The 19914-nt window shown below is 34.2% G+C and overlaps 1 protein-coding gene across 1 annotated transcript in view; it reads left to right on the top strand.

Moving 5' to 3' along the window:
- Positions 1-19242, top strand: part of LOC120341345 (laminin subunit alpha-5-like) — a 40703-nt gene extending 21461 nt beyond the window's left edge. Inside the window, exons 41-71 of the mRNA XM_039409835.2 lie at positions 399-497; positions 1016-1162; positions 1761-1905; positions 2520-2729; positions 3073-3260; positions 3849-4019; positions 4652-4792; positions 4896-4992; positions 5372-5536; positions 5856-6016; positions 6202-6372; positions 6767-6906; positions 7110-7287; positions 7799-7929; positions 8072-8270; positions 8989-9182; positions 9998-10090; positions 10604-10739; positions 11632-11772; positions 12560-12696; positions 13560-13781; positions 14225-14361; positions 14652-14825; positions 15113-15250; positions 15624-15738; positions 16022-16268; positions 17029-17200; positions 17351-17500; positions 17704-17841; positions 18408-18533; positions 18974-19242. Coding sequence (XP_039265769.2) covers positions 399-497; positions 1016-1162; positions 1761-1905; positions 2520-2729; positions 3073-3260; positions 3849-4019; positions 4652-4792; positions 4896-4992; positions 5372-5536; positions 5856-6016; positions 6202-6372; positions 6767-6906; positions 7110-7287; positions 7799-7929; positions 8072-8270; positions 8989-9182; positions 9998-10090; positions 10604-10739; positions 11632-11772; positions 12560-12696; positions 13560-13781; positions 14225-14361; positions 14652-14825; positions 15113-15250; positions 15624-15738; positions 16022-16268; positions 17029-17200; positions 17351-17500; positions 17704-17841; positions 18408-18533; positions 18974-19119 — 4809 coding nt within the window. The 3' untranslated portion in view covers positions 19120-19242. The remainder of the gene's footprint in view (positions 1-398; positions 498-1015; positions 1163-1760; positions 1906-2519; positions 2730-3072; positions 3261-3848; positions 4020-4651; positions 4793-4895; positions 4993-5371; positions 5537-5855; positions 6017-6201; positions 6373-6766; positions 6907-7109; positions 7288-7798; positions 7930-8071; positions 8271-8988; positions 9183-9997; positions 10091-10603; positions 10740-11631; positions 11773-12559; positions 12697-13559; positions 13782-14224; positions 14362-14651; positions 14826-15112; positions 15251-15623; positions 15739-16021; positions 16269-17028; positions 17201-17350; positions 17501-17703; positions 17842-18407; positions 18534-18973) is intronic.
- Positions 19243-19914: the final 672 nt, after the last annotated feature.

Genomic DNA, 19914 nt, shown 5'->3' with positions numbered 1-19914 from the left:
TTCTAGTGACAACAACAACAATCAAAGCAAATGGCCCAGTAGTTGATAACATAAACGAATTTTTCACAATAACAACAACAACAATAAGTACATAGGTCCATTTCGTGTCCAATAATCGAAGATGCAGGAGAGGATAAATATATCAGTTATTCAAACTAACCTATTGCAGTAATTGAATCATGGCGTCTGCATAGGTTGCAAAAGCTGTAATTCTAATTGATGAAGATAAATGATTTTGCATTGAATACGTGGAAAGCAATTTCAAAAATAAAAGAAGATACCAAATTGTTTAATCAAATTGTTTTCTATTCACATCTTGCCATTTTTATTTATGATTTTATATTTAAATATATTGAATAATTCAGCTTTGAAATTGATATAAATATAATCTAATTCAGGAAGGATCAGGAGCAATCGAACCGATCCCGCTTGATGATATGGACGAAGAAGATTCTTATGTAACTATTCAACAACATTTAGAAAACATCGAAATTAGGGTCAGTATATAAGCTATGATTGATTAGTGGTTCAATTATTACTTTACAGATAGTTTTAAAAAAAAATTCGTCAGTCTTATTTGCTTTATACATTGACAATTTGGGGATCTCCAGACGTGTGTGTACCAATATGGAGGTAGCTAATTTTGTTTGCCTTCTTTACAACAAGTTGTGTGAAGGGACGGAAGCCTATGTACAGGTGGTATATTCACTTGGCTATCACAGACAGTCCCCGAACAGAACTAAAATAAGAAAAATCGAAATAAAATTATTGCCTAACCCTAACATGGTACACACACTACGGTAGTACCCAATTTTGGGCACCACGTGGGACACGAATTTTTTTTGACACCCTATCTACAACAAGAAAATGACAAATCTTCTTAAAGTTTTTCTTACTAATAAACAATTTTCTTATATCAATGATCTTTTTAATATTGTATCTCTTTGTTATTTCAAATTTTCAAAAACATGATGGCGCTTATTTTCAAATATTATTTATTGCATTTAATTGAAAGGTTGGTGATATGTGTAATCGCACCGAAGGACTTTTGGAAGATATAGAAAAGACTGGAAGCAGGACAATCATGCTAGATGCAAACACAAAGGCAGCTTCGGACGATGTAACGGAATTTGAGAATTCCGCAAAAGACACGTTGAATTATGTATGTATATCTTAATAATGTGCTTTACACTTTTCCTCCAAACAAGACGCCTCAACATCAACGACTTTTACGATAGCTTAAATGTCTCGGTTTCTAGAACAGGGGTGTGCGACATTTTTTGATAAGGAGCCATATATCTAATTCCAGACATCTAGCCGGGTCACACGAAAAAATTATTTTTTTCCATGTATACAACGAATTAAAAAATTATCACAATGCAAAATTTTATTTATTTAACATTTTAGTGGGACAGCCGAAATTTCGATTTCTTACATAGTTAGTTAACATCAGCTCTGACAGAAGTTGTAGCAACCCTTAATAATCGGCCAAATGTTAAGCAGTCAACTGACAAGACAAGAGAATGTCGCTTAGCCATGCAGTAATAAAAGCACCGGGCAAAACCGCGAATAATTTAACGCAGCGACAAGAGTAAAAAACATTGGCGGGCTGGATTGTGGCCCGCGGGCCGCTTGTTGCACACCGCTGCCCTAGAAGCATAATCGAGTTACTTGAAACCATGTTATTTAAAGTGTTTACATGGGTTTTATTGGTTTAATTGTTTCTAACATTATGAATAAAATATCATCATTTATATCAGCTCGTGGAGGAATCGTCCGGTGATGAACCTGTCGATGACGATCGAAAATTATATGAAGTACAAATGATGTTGCAACGCATGAAAGAAAGAGATTTTACTTTGAATAAAAACTCAGCCACTGTTGAATTGAAAGAAGCAGAAGAATGTGAGTGTTTTGAAGATGAAATATAATTTTGCGTCGATAACGTGATACTTCAAATTAAGAAAATGTAATATCTGCGTTCTAACTATTCGATTACGATTTGGTATTCTTTATATAAAATCTTAAAAATACAACTATATAAATACTCTCATGGCATACTTTACCAAAGGGAATGATCTCTAATTTCATTTAAACTCGGGATTAAACAAAAAAAAAATAGAAAAACGAGGGTTGCTGCCTATGTGAAACCATTACTACAATTGTTAAGTCTTGTAGTTACTGTAAGACATAAAAAAGTAAAGTTTACTGATTAACTGTTAGGACCGAACGATGACTACAGGATGGTATTTTTCTAAATTTTTGTATGCATGATATATAACCATTTATGATATAATTACCTCAGGAAAAATGTGTTTATGAATGCCTTTTTTTTATGATTTTTTCACCTCAACCATCTTACTTGAACAAGGCTCCAGACAACCATTATTATGTAAAGAGTTACAATTTTGCAAGAATATGGATTTTTTGTTTGGATATTGCTTCACCCTGTGCATTTTGAGGTGGGAGGGATAGGGTTTTTGAAGTCGAAATCAAAATTTGCTTCTTACATTTTCCAGTATTCAACCTTGTCGACCAGCAGTTTGTTTTGCCGTCTACCGAAGTACAAGAAAGAGTTGGAAATTTAAGTCAAGATTTGAGTTCCAAGTTATACAAGCTCAAAGAACTTAAACATAGATTGGTTGTTACAAATAAAACTGTAGTACAAATAACTGCACTGAACAATGAAAACAGAAAAAATTTAGCAAATGGCAGAGAATCCATTTACAGTAAGCAAGGAAATAAAAATTCTAGTATTTTACGAGCATACATAATCAAAGTAGAGAGACACGTCTATGTTATAGCTTTTTTGTTGGGGAAACTTCTTTAAGCAAACTTGCATAAATATGATATACGTGGAATATCTTGTATGTGAATAGAGATATAATGATTCCAATCAATATATTAATGTCCTCCATGTTAGATGGCTATTGAACACATATACATAAAACAGGTTTAAACGTAGTCTTAGGACTAGGGCTGACAAACCATTACAAAGCCTGCAAGTATGACATGTAATGTTCTTTACTGCTAATCATTAGCAGGCTGTCTTACGATTGTTTCATTTACCAGGAATCAGTGTGATATGGGAAGAAATCAACCAATACATGAACGATTCTGCATTCGCTATCGATAATGACGGAGGAAAACTACCCGATGCTGAAAATAATGATGTATTACTAGAGCTGATAGAGCAATTACAACCTGTTTACGATGAACGTCTAGAAAATCTGGACGGAATGGCAGAATTAGTTAATAAGGTAGTATTATTATATGTGGAGCAAACGCATTCATATGCCATAAAACATAAAGCATACACGAACTATAAGCTATCAGTTTACCAGCAATCACGAACGTTTTCACACAAATGTAAGTTCTTATTGAAGAACTAAAAACAAAGGGCAAGTCGGAACCCGAACGAACCATTTAATTGAAGATCACCGAAAGTTGAGATAAATGGTGTTCAACATCTTTGAAATCAAGTGTGATCTTTTATATAAAATTTACAACTTAGAAACATGTTTTGAACAAAATTTGTTGCTTTTATTCAAGAATACCTAGAACCACATTGACTCATGATTCTAATTCATTTGAGTAATTTGTAATAATACAACCACGTTGATATGTAGGTACTTCAGAAGTAAGGAACACAATTGAATTTATTAACACTAGCCTGATTTGTAATCTTTTTATGATTTAGGGAAATTCCTATGATAAATATCTTATAAATATATTATCTAAATCTTATCTAGATCTAAATATCTTATCGCTCTATACAAAACTTTCAATTTCTTTAAAATTACATCGAATTAAATTCTGAATCATAACTATATCAAATTGATTTTTAGTCAATAGATAAAGCAAATATGCTTGATGACGATGCTGAAATGTTGATCAAAGTTGTGAACGAAACTAAAAATGATCCGCGTAACTTACGAGCAGTAGAAGCTGCAAATCGTTACCAGACTATATTCAATATTTTGAAGCAAGCTGAAGAGGCAGCAAACAATGCTGATTTGGTACACGATTTATATTTTAGTTTATAGTTTTGTTTATGTAAGTGATATAGGATATGGATTTATCGTTAAATTTTGTGGAAATGAAATCAAAAAGTTACTTGACTTCCAAAATCCAAACGCAGTTTTATCCATTTGACTTGTTCAATCAAATAAGATAAACAACTCTTTTTCGATACAACGCACTTTACAAAAAAACTAATCTGTGAGTAATACGAAAAGATTTAAGCTTGTTGAAAAGCTAGGAACTTGACCATTTGGAGCTACTCTTTATTTATGAACGGTCAGAGTATTCACAGTTACCTTGTTTCTCACATTCATTTGATACAAACCATAGTCAAATATACTAAATAACATTGCTAAAGTGAATACTAAAGTAATATGATTATCGTATTAGTGTGATGTTCCTTTTTTCTTTTTTCTATAGCACGCATCAGAGAAATGCCTCTATTACTCTTCCAGTTTATAGGGTATAAAGAGTATTTTAAATAAATAAGTTGTTCCCTGGATAGACGGATTTACTATTATTGTTCGCAATAACAATGTAGCACGACTTTGAATGTTTGAATGTGATCGATTTGAGTAATGTACGACAAGAATTTGAATTTTATTGTTTTACCTGAACACTTTTTTAGGATGCAACAGAGGCAAGAGATGAAGTAGCCGAAAAAAATCTTGGCAAAATTGCTGCAAACGCGGATGGGAATAGTAGCCAACTCTTGAAAGAAGTTCAGAATTTACTCAATGAGGAATCTGATCTACAAAATGATTTAAATGTGAGTACCGAAATAATTAGATAAAAATCGTTCGGGTCAGTTTATTGAGACATAACTTTTACTACCAAACTTACTTACACACTTGTATTTGAATACTGTTTAGGACGCCAAAACTCGTTTAACTTCAGTCGATGCTTCAGTAATGAATATACAATTCCGACTAGAAATTACAAAAGAGGGTGCGACGACTTTAGAGAGAGGTTAGTGGAACTATTCATTATATGTTGTGGAACTAGTTAACGTAGTTTAGTGAAACATGTTAATATTGCTTGAAGGGTGGCTTGAAAAGTACTTTGCCTCCTAACAATCAGTACATACAGGCTGTATATACTCTATAAACTGCAGAATCATCTACTGCTTTCAATTCGGTTTATACATGAACTATAACCTTAGTAACGATTCACCATCTTTTTTACTCTAGAAGCAAATACCCACAGAAAAACAAATATTCGCATTTACATAAATTATTTTCAAATAACTTATATTGATAAAAATTTAACATTGAAACGTTTAAGTTTTGAATTTCAGTTGATAACATATGAAACATATATGCTTAATTTTTCTTCTCCAAATTTTAAGATGACATAGATGGTATGGTGCAAGACATAGAAGATCAGGCTGCAAATGCTAATCAAATCACAAACGAAACAATAGAAATGGTAAATGAATTGCAGGAGTTAATCGACCAAGCACCTGATACAAATATGAGTATTAATGATGAACTGACAATAGTGCAAAACATTTGTAAGTGAACTAATAACAAATTCCAGTAGAACCTACTGTTTTTGTATTTGATAAATATACAATTAGATAGCTAGAATGATTCTGCATAAAAAAGAAACCCAACATTTTTTGAACCTTGCAATTCTGTTCCTCTCATTCGAAAGTGATTAGCAATATCAACGTGTCTGTGCACATTTCGTACTTCCATCATGCGAGGTTATGTTCCTACGCCCGTTGAGCTTTGGGGAAAATTTAAGATCTGAATGAACATAATTTTATAACGTTTATATTTATATATACCAAAGATAATAAAGTTGCTTAACTTCCACCCTTTTTGCAGTGGAAACCATCCCTGACGCAGTTGAAAGCTTCGATTTAGAAACTGCACGTCTCAGAAGAAAGGCAGCACGAATTTCACAACTTCCACAAGATTTTGACCTGGATGATAGAATGAACAGAATACGAAAACTGATAGAACTTTCAAGAAGCCGGGCAGGGAATGTATGCAGTTGTTTTCATATTTTGCCTTTCTCTATTTTTCTATTTTTGTCGCGTTTCTCTCTTATTTTCTTTTCCCTTTTCCTATTTGCACGATATTCTCTCGTTTTCTTTATCATTAATTTCTATTTTCTTTATTTCGCTCTACATTCCTCATACTAACTTTTACAACTTTTACTCTATTTCAGGTCAAATTATCGATGAAATTTAAAAAGAATGATGGTCTCGATAAACCAGAATATGCTCAAGTTCGGATTCCACCCCAAGTAGCCAGTGCTGACAACTATCTTAAAATTGATTTGTTTGTCAACACTTCCCGAACAGCTGACAGCTCCATTCTTTATATGGGGGATGTCTCGGTAAGTCTTCATTAATGGAATTACAAACAGAGACCAATGAAAAATACAGCTGCTAATCCTAGACAGCGTTTTTGCGTCACCCCGGTAGTTCTCTATGCTAGTGCGGTTATAATATATAATAGATATTCCCTACCACGACGGAATTTTCTCAGAAAATCATCAATAGAAAACATTAATAAAGATTACATAAACACACGTGAGGTTTTCGATAGAAGACGATCAATAGTTAGTTAGGACACCCGTATAGTAATGGTTTGATTCAGTTTTCTTGGTTTGCAATCAAAAATAAGCTTATTTTAGTTCGTGTTGGTGGCGCGTTAGGACGTGTAGCGTTTCAAGCAGCACTGCCATTGTAATGTCGAACTACGGTAACTTCATTTTAATTTTATTCAAGTCATCAACTGGCGACTACATTTCACTGGAATCTATTGACGGAAGAGTACATTATAATTACAAAGTAGGCGAAGGGGAAGGCCAACTTGTCAGTAGTGTAACAATCAATGATAACGAATGGCATCGCATTGTCTTGCACAGGTACGCCTTTTTAAAAGCGATTTAAATTGATCAATGAGACTAGCTTGCACACAGGTGCGCAGGGTAAATCATGAAATAGGATTGAATAAAATTTTATGCTGTGCTATTGTTTAGGTTGTACTTTTTGTAATACATATTTAAAACCTTAGCCTCTAAACATGTATCCCATGTATTAATTCACACCAATTAATCATTTTTTATAGAATTGGAAACAAAGGAAGACTGCAAGTTCATTATATCGAGCCAGGGGATATATTCAGTGGAGGAGGGAGCACGAATGAAACAATTGAAGGGATAACTAACTCTGATGATGTGAGAGCTTATATGCCTAGAGAAACAACGCCATTGATCATTGGTGGCACACCTATCAATTCAGATACCGTAAGTAAATGTTTTTGTTTCATAAATCCAGGCATCCGACTACGTTACAACTCAATTTCAAATTTTAGAATTATTTTTTTAACACTTAACTCGACTTGGAGTGATTTATGGGAAGTATCGAATGATTCGATTCGACTGGAGTCAATATCGTAATATGTCTTGACTCAACTCTTAGAAAGCGGCTTTGGATCCTGACTTGCCCATTCCATCGTGATTGTTCTTTTAATGTATTAGTCGACTACACTCCGTTTTGACTCAATTCGTAAATAACGAATAGCTTACCTGGAACGCGTTAATACTTCAAGAAGGTGAACTTGACTTTTTTCAAGGAAATGTAATCATGCCTTAAATAAATAGGCCAATGGCTTTTGAGCGTACAGAATTTCCAGTTGATAACTTGCTATAGCTGTCTAATATTAGACCAAGTATTCTGACATTTTCTTTTTTATTAGACTTATTTGATGCTGTCTAAAATGAAAAAATGACCCATTTTTCGTTTATTGAAATTCAGCTCCCAGAAGTAATACAGAACAAAGAAATGGATGGATGTGTTCAGTCTGTTAAAATCAATGATGAGCGAATCGGAATATGGAATTTCATGTCATACAATGGTCCACAACCAGGACAAATTTGTGTCGATGGGTTTGTTTTCTCCTTCTCAATTGTAGTAAATTATTCGATTTTTGAGAACTCTTCCAGATGTATTTTGAATAAAACGGAATTTTGTAAATGACCGTATTTTTATACAATCCCGATTCCTAGTCAAAGCGATCTTTTTGCCTAGACCTGCTGATGTACCACCCACTTCTGAAGCCGGTCGTATGTGGAAATTCCGTGGTGTCGACAGTTACTTGAGAGTTCATAGCGAACAACTTCAAGGACAAAGATTCTATGTGACGTCAACATCTACCAGTTTTATATTCAGATTTAAATTCAGGACGGTTCAATCGAATTCTCTTCTTTTCTTCATTGGTCAGAGTGTGGTATGTCTTTGTTTTTTTACTTACCTTATTTTTGGAAATATTTCCTCAACAAATGCCCAAGCAAGCTTTTTGAATAGATCGTCATAAGAGTACAGCACCATCTTATTCTTATTATAGTAAGATATTTTTGAAAAAAATTGCTCCACATACCACAAAAATAATTTGTATATAATGTTTTTGGAGAAGATAAGCAATAAAAAAATTGTTCTTGGTCAAGAATTGTTGTATCAAATATATATATAAAATGAGATATTTTTAAACTATTATCTGCAGTTGAACTGTTCACTTCAAATTATCGTAATAAACGTCTGAGATACGATGATTTAGAAGAGTTACGAACGTTGTTACGTCTGGAAACCCTCCCCATTCTCTCAATCTTTTTGGAAATTTAACTGCTTGGATGGGGAAAAAATTTAGAACTTACGAATATATTTAAAAATCTTATTTATATGCTTTTGAATACGCAAATTCTCTGTTAAATTGACTAATACTTTAGACACCATTTTTAATACTATAATAGGCGCTCCCGTAGTATGTGTACAAAGATGACGCACAACTTGATAACCCCAACGTGGTACACTATGTTCAGGTTGTGCGCCATCTTGGTATACATACTACGGAAGCACCCTTTAATGTTCACGTAATCCTATAAACGTTATTAAAACCGACGAACATTTTGTTACACATATTAATTCAACCATGATTATCTAATTCACAGTCGCAATTTTTTGCCCTGGAGTTGAGAAACGGTAAATTTGTACTGACTTGCAATTTTGGTTGGGACGAACCAAAATCAGAAACTGTTACATCGTTTCCTGACGTGAACACTCACCCACAAGCTCTCTCCATAAAAGCTGGAGTTGTCTCAATAACGAAACAGTTGAAGATGATTGTGTTGGCTATCAATTCTGGGTAAGTTATTCGCAAATGCTTCGACTCTATCGCCAAACACACTTTTGCATGTATACTTTTATATCTGGAAAAATTTACTACATTTTATATAGCTATACTTTACTTTAGCAAAAGCTCATTAGAACTTAGGTAATGTAGAAAGTTATTGTAGCTATTATTATATTCTACGTTTAAACTAAAACTATCTAGATAACGAAATATTTATTTAAAGTTTTAAACTAGCCTTCAAATTTGAACTGATCGCAAAATAGGATTTAAGACCGAATTTCATATAATCAAGTTAGGAAAGTTCCAGTGTCTCAACAGTTTCTTGTCATACTTGTTCCACACTTGTCTCTTTGTGCACACCTGTCCTACTGTTCTGAGTTAAAATAGATAATGAATATGAAAGAGGGAAATGTTTAAAATAATCATATGAGGCAAATTCATGCTATGTTCTGAGTGAGGATAGATATGTATCTTTGTCTAGACGTCAGATTATTTATATAATGTGAGATTCGTGCAATTGGCACAAGGGGAACATGATGCTACTGGGACAACCTGAAAAAATCCAGAATCTGCCTATCACCAATCTACCAGTTCGGGTTATTTATGCCATTATAAATTTTTTCGAATTAGTTCCAATGCACAGAATTTGCGTTGTAAGCTAGAAGCAATTATGGAGCAACGTTAAACTTTGACGACTACATTTACTATTGACTACTTTTATACAAAATACTGCATTTGAGAGCTAAAAATTGATTTTTAAATTCGAAGAAAAATTTACAAACTGATTTAGAAATTTAGAAATCTCAACTTTAACAATCTGTTTACAGATTGAATCTCAACATAACTTTCACAGACTGGGCACCTGACATACGAGGTGATGCCTGGGTTGGTGGAATCCATAGATACGACATCAAAGATGAGTAAGTTTGCTTATATTTACTGATGTGTTTTTATAATACTAAAGTTGTCGCAAATTTAAGATCTTGACTTTGAATTCCATGTCTGACAACCCTCCTACGACGTAAAAATAGATCAAAACATGCCGCACCAAAACGATTCAGGTTTTTACAAAAATATGGCGGATCTGGCTGCAAATTGAAGATTTAGAGAATCAATCCCTATGCCACTAGTTCTTTTATGGTATAATAAATCGGATAAGCTTTGCCAAACTGGAAAGAATGCTGTCATTTCAAAACAATTTTTGGGTATAGGGTAGGCGTGGCTTTTTATGCAAAACCCTATTTAGGGTTACCCCAAGGGTTACCTTATTAAGGTCCGCAACGTCTCATAAAAGTGTACCAACGAAATCATTACCTTTTGTCTCATTTTTAAGCTTCTTCTTTTTTTAGATTAATACTTCCTTAATGTCAACAAATGTTTATTTTAGAAACTGATTTTGTTCAAATTCAACTTCAATTTATTTATATTTGTAGATTCCGTCCATACGTTAAAATGCTTGATGAACATTTCCGCGGATGTCTAGGAGGGCTCGCTTTCCATTTGCGAGCATCGTTTAGTATTTACGAAGCTTATGAGAGGGTCGGAGTGACACGCGGCTGCATGCCAGAGGTTAGTGTTATAGTTGTATTTCTATTCAGTGTCCTAATGCTATGGAAGAGCAATGCTGTATAACTTCTCAGTCAATACTGTTTGTATAAATCAATCATGGTATATTGTTGTGTTTTCGCTAGCCTTAAATGATTTTGCTCGACTGATAAAAATTGTAATCCGTTGGATAGGAATTGAGTCGGATAGCTGACTTATATTTCCTGAATATAGCTGAGTTGCTATTTACAATTTGATTGCCACCACATGTGCCAATCCATCTCGGTTAAAATGACAAATACAAAGTGCAAAAATGAATGGGTTGTATAGAATGATATCATCACTCATATTTTGGTGACCCCGACGTGTTTCCGAAATATGTAGTTATGAAATCAGTCTTCAAGCTATATGTTGATTCGATGCTGTGAATTGCACGACTTGTTCCAGTCTTCGCAGACTAAGGTTTTGCTCAAACTCGTGAAGCTATTGTGCACGATCATTGTTCGTAACTTACCCCAACGTTACTGAGTGAACGTTAACACACTATACAATTTTGGTGTTGATTTATGGTTAAAAATCACACTGGGCGCATATGTAGAATGGGCACAGTGATTATCAATGTGAATGAGTAATTCAGGAATAGCGTTTTTTCAGCTCCGGCCACCCTACCCACTCTACTAAACAACGTAAAAGACGCTATTTTATCTCAGTCATCGTATATTTGATTGGTGTCAGGACGTTGAAAATTAAGCGTTTGTGTCATGACTTCCTGTCCATTTCCCAAGATGACTCGGTTATGTTCAGTGTGGCTTCGTACATTTGTGGCCAATCATTTTGAGGGTGGTATGACAATGTTTTGACAATTTGAAATGTTTGTCGTACATGTCTTATCTTATGACTGTAACATTTTGCCTAGACCATCTCAACTGTTGAAGTCAATGGAAATGACTATATCAACATTGCATCTGGTTTATCAAGTGTAGATAGGATAGCTGGAATCGCGACAGCAAGAACAGTTAAACCTGAAGGTACAATATTGTCCGCGAACGAGCAAGAGGTAAATGATTCAAACGTACATTGCCATTGAAGTTTTCAGTAACAACCATGTAATCGCTAAAAACTATTTCAAAAGCTTTTTGTCTCTATTCAGGAGTGAAGTAAAATATTTATTTCATAAAACGTACGTCTACACCTCATGATTTTTGGATAGCCAAGTTGAATACTATGAATACGATACTATAAATTACGTTACATGACACTAGTAATGTCGCTGCAAAACTGCAGATATGATCACATGCACGATCACACAAATATTACCGTCAAAAAGTGGCGCTTTGTTTTATTGAGCAAAAACTTGTGGACAGCTGTAAAGTTTTTTTTTAATAGTTTATTTTTCAAACAATAATCCAACAAAATATTTTGAATTGATTTTTTATACTTAACTATAATACAATATGCCCAGGTATCAATTATCAGATTTATGTATTACCCCTTACCGAAATTTTGCATTTAACACGGCCTAATATCCTCGTGGGTATATACCACATGCTTAATTTTCATTCTCCAAACCTACAAACGTACGTTTTGAAGCAGCTTGAAGTTGTTAAAAACCTCGAATGTTTTTAACATTGGGTTCAATAAGTCTTAATAAGAAACATATTACATATTTTTCTTCGCAAAGTAGAATGTTTGTGCGCGTGGAATTGCGAATGGCATTTCTACACTATTTTTTTCATAATATATTACTATCACCAAATACAGCATTTTCGGTTTATTTTTCACCGTTCAAGTTATAATTTTAAACAGTTGACACTGTTTTGAACACTAAATTATATATTCAACAGGTCGGGGGCGAGCAAATCAAATTATTCATGAGAGATGGTCACATAGTATTGTCCGATGGTGATACAGAAGTTTTGTCAAAAGATACGTATAATGACGGCGTACCTCACACAATAAGATTTGAAAGATACACGGGCGGGTGAGCATCGAATCGATATTCATTATTTTAACGTCTCCGATCTATGAATAAATGTATTATACCAATTGCAACACTTTTATCATTTGTATAAATTTCACCCCTTTCAGCACATGCAATGGTTGTCACTCTTTACACCATGTGTACAATATGCACTACATGTACCTCTTTTGGCACTTGTAACAATTTTCCAACGCGCCTTCCACTCCTTTCACCACATGCGAGATTCGTACCATTACACCGTGTGTACAATATGCACTACTGGTACCTACTTTGGCAGCACTACCGATTGTCAAACGCGCTCGTATTGCACAATTTTTGTCGTTCGAATTACTTTCATCTATGTATCCTTTTTAGCACATACACCGCTTACACATTTTGTACCAATTGCACTACGTGTGTTCTTGAACAAATGGGACATGGGGTGTATGTAGTGCGAGTAGCTTAACGATACACTACTTTTGTCAGCATAAAATGTCAGTTATGAGTGATTCACGAGTCTTGTTGCACACTATACAAAACCTTAGTCAGGCGAAACGTTACAGAAGTATATATGTGTTAGCGTGCAATAAGACTCTTGAATCACTTAGAAAAGTTATTTTCAATCTTGGTATAGCATCCTTCTTTTATATGCATACGGATCCATCGGAACAACAGCGTAGGAAAAGGATAAGTAGTTAGTCTCACGGAAACCAAATAAAATGTCAGCTTGTAATATAGGGATCAATCACGACATGCTTTGAAAGGTGTAATTGTTTTGCGCTCTGCCAAAACCATTTTGAAGACCACTGGGTAGTGTCATATATCACAAAAACATTACTAATTCAACAAAAAAATATTTTGTATTGGCTTTTGGTCCTTTGCAGAACATTATATCTTAACGTTGATAACCTCGATGTGCAAACTTCTGAAGAAAAGGAAAGCGAAGACGCGAAAAGACGCCGAAAGAGAAGACTTCGTCGCAAGAGACCAAAAACCAGCAGTACAAAGACTTCAATATTTGCAGAATCTCGCGTTCATATTTATGTTGGCGGATCGCGGGATGATCCTAAATTTGATGGATGTATTGGAAACATTCAGATTGAAAGGTTTAGTTGTACAATGTATTTTATGTGGTTAAATCACACTTTAGTTTTCACTCGTGTTTATATAGGCAATGGAAATATAACCAGTTGAAAATCTCTTAATTTATTAAGATAAGGATGACATTGTTTTTAGTTTTATATACCACTGTGATCAAAGCTATTTTTGAACAATTTTAAAATGATTTTAAACGTGGTTGGTATATTCACCTGGTGTGCCCAATTTAAAAATACTGGAATCTCATATACAACAACTTTTGTTTTTGATTAGTCCTTTGTTTTTGATGAATATATGAGTTGTATGAAAGCCAACAAAGCCTTGAATCAATGCTATGCATATCAAATGGACGGTTAGCTTTTAACATTCACACGTGGAAAAGGCATCATCGTCTATCGAACGATCGCATTTTTCCGCCCTTTGACAAACTTTTATTAATTATTCTACACAGAGATCCAAAACATCATGGATTGCTTACTGAAAAAGCACGTTGTGGATATTATGGAAGCGCCATGTGTACAGGAAAACCTAAATTCAACCAATGCATGATTCCATCAAAAAGTGGAACCAAAACCTTGGCGATTACTGGTGAGTATTATTATAGAAAAACTCGCTTAAGGCTATTTATTATTCCATTTATTTAATTATTTTTTCATTTTTTTTATATGATATGAGGCCCTATTTTTACTATCAAATTCTGTTTTATTTTAATTGAAACTTCACTCTTTATTTCAAATTGCACAGGAGAAATGTAGCGAAAATGTAGCGAGAAATGTCTGCTCATCTTTTTTGTAAACTCGCTACTCTCAGAACTCATCCTACCGGATCCGATGTTCTTCTTTCTCGTCATATATTTGAGCATTGCTCTCTTGTTTTAGACTCAATCAACTCCAAACCCGAACCGAAAATGATGGGAGGTGAAGTATCTGCCCATGAGTTTACAAACGCCGGTACATCATTGAATGGGGATGAAATCAATGGAAGCAATGCAACGATTGCTGCTTCATTAGAATCAGGAGATAATAAGAAGAGAAATGGAAAACGAAGAGGAGGTTGGTTTAGATGAAGAATTTTAGAATCTGCATCCCAAACTATTTTCATTCTGCAATTGAAACTAAAGTTTACGGTCTAACAGAACTTTTTTACTTATTAAAACAGTCTTTAGGCAAATCCATGAATCAAAGGTTACTGTCAAAGAGCATAAGACCTATATCACGATAAAAACGAAGCGTTTTAAACTCTAATATCCATGGGGTGGTATTAGAAATTTTTGTCAGAGGGTTTGGCTTGTAAGTTATATAGAAGATTTATAAAAACGAATTCCCACTGTTTACTGCAGGGAGAAATAAGAAAAAATCTGGCAACCGAAGTCAAGAATTAGTTCTCGGTATTGACGCAGTTCAACTATTTGACCCTGGCTATGACGGAGACTGTCAACTTCCGCTTGACCCGAAAACGAGTGGATTTTATTATCCAGGTAGGTCCTTTATGGACAATCCTCTTACAATCCAAGAATTGCACTATTGAAAATGAGATAAATGCGAATTTTGAAGTATAGCTTATATTTCAGCTTAATCAGATAAAAAATCCGTGCATAACCTACGCTATAGAATTCTCTTTGATAAGCAATATCGACCGCTTTGATATAAACACGCTCCAAGACACTCTCATCGGGTTTCAATGATCTTGTTTTAGGAAAACCTCTATATTGAGTAACTAAGGCACTGTCAATGATGTTATGTAGTATATGCTTATTATGCACAATAGTTTTTGATCAATTTTAATAAAAAAAAAATTCACATATATTATAATTGCTACCGCTTAGATATATATTGTTTGCTTTTATTCAGGGGATGGTTACTCAAAATATAGCGTTGACAATTTTGATTCATTTAATTGGAGATTTTCACTCAAAATTAGAACAGAACAAAGAGAAGGAATCATTTTCTTCATGTGTACTACAGGGTAAGAAAAAGTTTTATATATTCCAGTGTGTTTTTTTCCTAATGTTGGCTCCGAACATTCGGTCGTAAATTTATATACTTATATACTTTTTCCAAGTTGACCGGGATTCAAACTTAAGATATGGATCTGAAAAATCGATTATGATATAGAAATTCCCTTACCTTTTTTTGTACCACATCTTATACATACTAAAGGTGGTATTGCAGTATTGTGTAAATTGCAAACGTCGCCTCTAAGTAGGCTTAAAAATGTGTAATTGGAAATATGTTTTTACTGATTTTAGATGTCCAGAGCACATCGCTGTTTATCTCATAAAAGGACGAGTAACTCTGAGTGTTAAATTTGGAATTGAGAGACGCAGAATTAAATCAGTTTATAAATTTAACGATGGATATTGGCATGATATAACTTTCCAAAGAAAAGCACAGAATCTACAAATGATAATTGATGACACAATCACGAATATAGAACTCTATGAAACATCATACACGTTTTCTACTCTTATGCTGTTTTATGTCGGGGGAATGCAGGTATTTAATATATAAACTATATGCAATGTAAAATTAGTCGTCCATAATTTGTTACGAAATCGGTAAATGATCTTGGCCAAAAGCAGTGTATGGCAACAAGAAAAAAGTATTTCGGCATTTTTTCAATGCTAAGATATACTATGTTTTATTAGTTAATTTTATATTTCACCTGACCGTGAAAAATATTATTAAATGCCATTTATTTTACCACGTAACCTTCGTAAACATCCAAAACTGCTGTAAACAGTCGTGACGACTCCATAGTTTCGGGTTAAATACATTAGAATTACGAAGACTTTACATGGCTCCCAAATAATATGTTATTTTTCATGGTACCAAGTCTGTATTTTTTAACCTAAAATCCCTAAAGAGGCAAAAATTTATGATCAGGCATTCCTGCCGATAAAAGATGCCCTGCCATTTTACATTGATATGACGGTTTATTCGCTGAAAATAAATATTATGATGCAGCTTTTAGTATCCTAGTCGAATACCATTTCTTGTGCTGGCAAACTGATAGTGGTGTGTTGCAAGATTAAATTCCTACGGCAAATTGTCAAAGGTGAAAGTAATGCCTTTGCTGTATGGTGCATGAGTTTGGAGCAAAACAACTGGGATATATATAGTTAAAGCAGTTATTTTGTATTTGGATTTTGAAATACCTTTGGCATTGCTGTCAAAATACTATTCAATACCAAGGTCTTCTTGTTTAAAACAAAATATACTATTATGTTGCATAAATAAATGAACTTGGATTCAGGAGATGGAAAAAGCTGATGCAGCCACTTTTATGAGTCCAATGCATTTGAGCGATTTCAACGGATGTATCCAGAACTTGGTGGTGAACGATCAACCTATTGAGAATTCCAAGTTGTCGAGACTACTGTTTAAAATCAATTTAAGACCCTGTTTCGAGGGTGACACTGAACCAGGTGAAGTAAAAACTATTTTTACTAAAAGTTCTCACTAAAGGTCGAAAGAATCTGATTGACTTAAATATATAAAACATTTCCTTGTTGAATGGCATATGAATATTAAAATTTTACACGTAGTCTTCACAGTATCCATTTTTATTCATTCAGGAATGTTTTTCTCTAATTCTAATCCGAGTGAAGTCGGCACGTACCTGTTAGTATACAATGTATATAACGTTGGTACAAATCTTGAAGTCACAATGGAGATTCGTCCCAGAGCACAATCTGGAGTTCTTCTTGCCGCTGGTGGACAAACAGGTAATTCTCTTTAAGTCAACCCGGGATAACTACGGCATGGCAGGCTTTTTTCTCCGACAGTAGGTTATTCGTGCTACGGTCACCATTTGTTTAGAACTGATCTGGTTCTCTCGCTTACTGCATCCGTGGCTATTCATAAATAACCAATACAGTCTATTCTTATTGGCTCAGTAAAGTTCATTACAAACTAAACTTCTTTTCAGGAAATTTCTTCCAGTTGGTTCTCATTGACGGAAAGGTTGTTGCTCGCCTGAAACAAGAAACGAATATGTTAATGTCGGTCTATGATCCCAGCGATTATAGGGATTCTATATGTGATGGGAATTGGCATAAAGTGCAAGGTAAACTTAATGTAGCAGGTGACAGATACGTGATTTCATTGTTTCCGTTTTTTTAAATGTATCATAGATAAAATGCATAATCTCACTTTTTTATTAGAATAAAACACCACTGTTTTAAATTCAAAAATTTAATCAGCGTTGTACAGGTATGAACTTGAGTACATTGACGAATTTAAGCATATTTTTGTATCTCACGCACAGGTGCTACCTTCCATCCTAGCTAAGCAAAACCCTCTCTGACCTCTCAACCTCTGAATTTATATTTTTTTTAAATGACTGTCTGAAGTGTAGTCATTACAGTCATCTACCACAGTGATTCTCAAAGTGAGGGATACCCCCCCCCCTTACCCCTGGGGGCGAAAGAGATAGAACAGGGGACGAAAAATCCGAAGAGAGCGATAGGGAGAGCTTGCTCATTCTCAAAACGTCAAATTTGATTATAATCAGTATGACGTGGGTAATAGCAATTCGAAACAATATTACAGTGATTTGACAATAATCCTATCGGTCATACTATTGCTTCAAAATTGTGACTAATTTGCTGATTTTTCTGATTACAATTTCAGTGATCAAAGCAAAGAATATTTTGACTCTGAGTGTCGATGGAAACCAAGTACTACCGATAGAACAAGGAGATATTGCAATAAGAAGTTGCGAAACAGACGGACCTTTGTATATTGGAGGTCTTCCAAGTAAGATTTATGATAATATGGCTGGCTGATATACTAAGTGGACAATAATGAAAAAGACTTTCATTTTCATATTTTTGGTAGATTAGTCCAAGATATAACTCTTGAATGCGACATTGCTTTATCTTCGTGCTGCTTTATTTAAAATCAAAGTCAAACCGCACGAAAGAGAGCATTGAGTTAAGAGAAAAATAGAACGAAAAGTCGGAGTTACTTTACAGTCTCTGCTATCAGAATTAGCGATATAGAGGACTATTTTTTCTTGAAATATGAAGGCCTTTATTAAGACGGCTTTATTAAATGCGAGTCACTCTTTTATAGTATATTTTTCACTTAATCGTTCCAGATGCATGAAATTTATTTCAAAAAGCAGACATTTATCAATATACGGTATTCAGCTTTACAATTTTAATCAAAACATGCAAGCGCTTTTTATTTTTCAGGGAACGCAAATGTTGGACGACTTCTTAGTGACAAAAGACAATACACTGGCTGTATGAGGAAAGTCAGAGTCGATTATTTCAGCATTACACCGTCAATTGCAATCGAAGTTAAATCTGGAGTATCTGAAAATAGTTGCCCTTATTGATTGGCTAAATGAAGAATACTTGTAGTCGTTCTTGTTTGATTTAACATTTTGATCAGTTGAAACAACTCAGTCTAAATTTCATAATAGACTCCGTATAGATTCCCTGGTCGTTTACGTATTTTACATATCCACTTTTACAACCTAATTACCGTAGATATTCAACAAGTCACAACACGGAAACAACTGACGTCTTTTTATCACATCATCATTGATATCTAAACTTTTTTGATTCACTTTTTTTTAAACTGATGGGTTTCAATATTTTTTTTCATCTCACTTCCATATTTCTATATGAAAACTTCATCTAATCTTTCCATAATATGAATAGTTGCTTAAAATTGCCTCATTTGTGAACAGATTACAATAAAACCTCCTCAATCTAGATTTGGACAAATAAAGTAGTTACAGTTCTAAACATTTCTGCTTGAATTCACACATTTTGCTATGAGCCACTGCGTAAAGACGACGTGTGTGCAATTTTCACTATTTACTTCGAGAGTTTTCTTTGGAATAAATTTCATTATCATATTGCAAAATATGTTATCCTACCTTGCTACTATCTCGTAGCGGCAAGGCATATTGGGTTGTAATTCGATTTGGAAGTTACCTACGATTTACAGATATCTGGTCGCGATATGACTTAAATTAGACTATAATCAGATTTTATAATAGTGGCAAACATTTAGCTATTGTAGAACGAAATGACTTGTAAGGTTTTCACTTACAGTGAAATACAATGGCATTGATATACAATGGTAGGACCACAAACTAGTGCGAGATCATCGTCAAAAATTA

The sequence above is a fragment of the Styela clava genome, chromosome 14 (assembly GCF_964204865.1).
Source record: "Styela clava chromosome 14, kaStyClav1.hap1.2, whole genome shotgun sequence".
In the NCBI taxonomy this organism is placed as follows: Eukaryota; Metazoa; Chordata; class Ascidiacea; order Stolidobranchia; family Styelidae; genus Styela; species Styela clava.
This window is presented reverse-complemented; position numbering and strand designations above follow the sequence as displayed.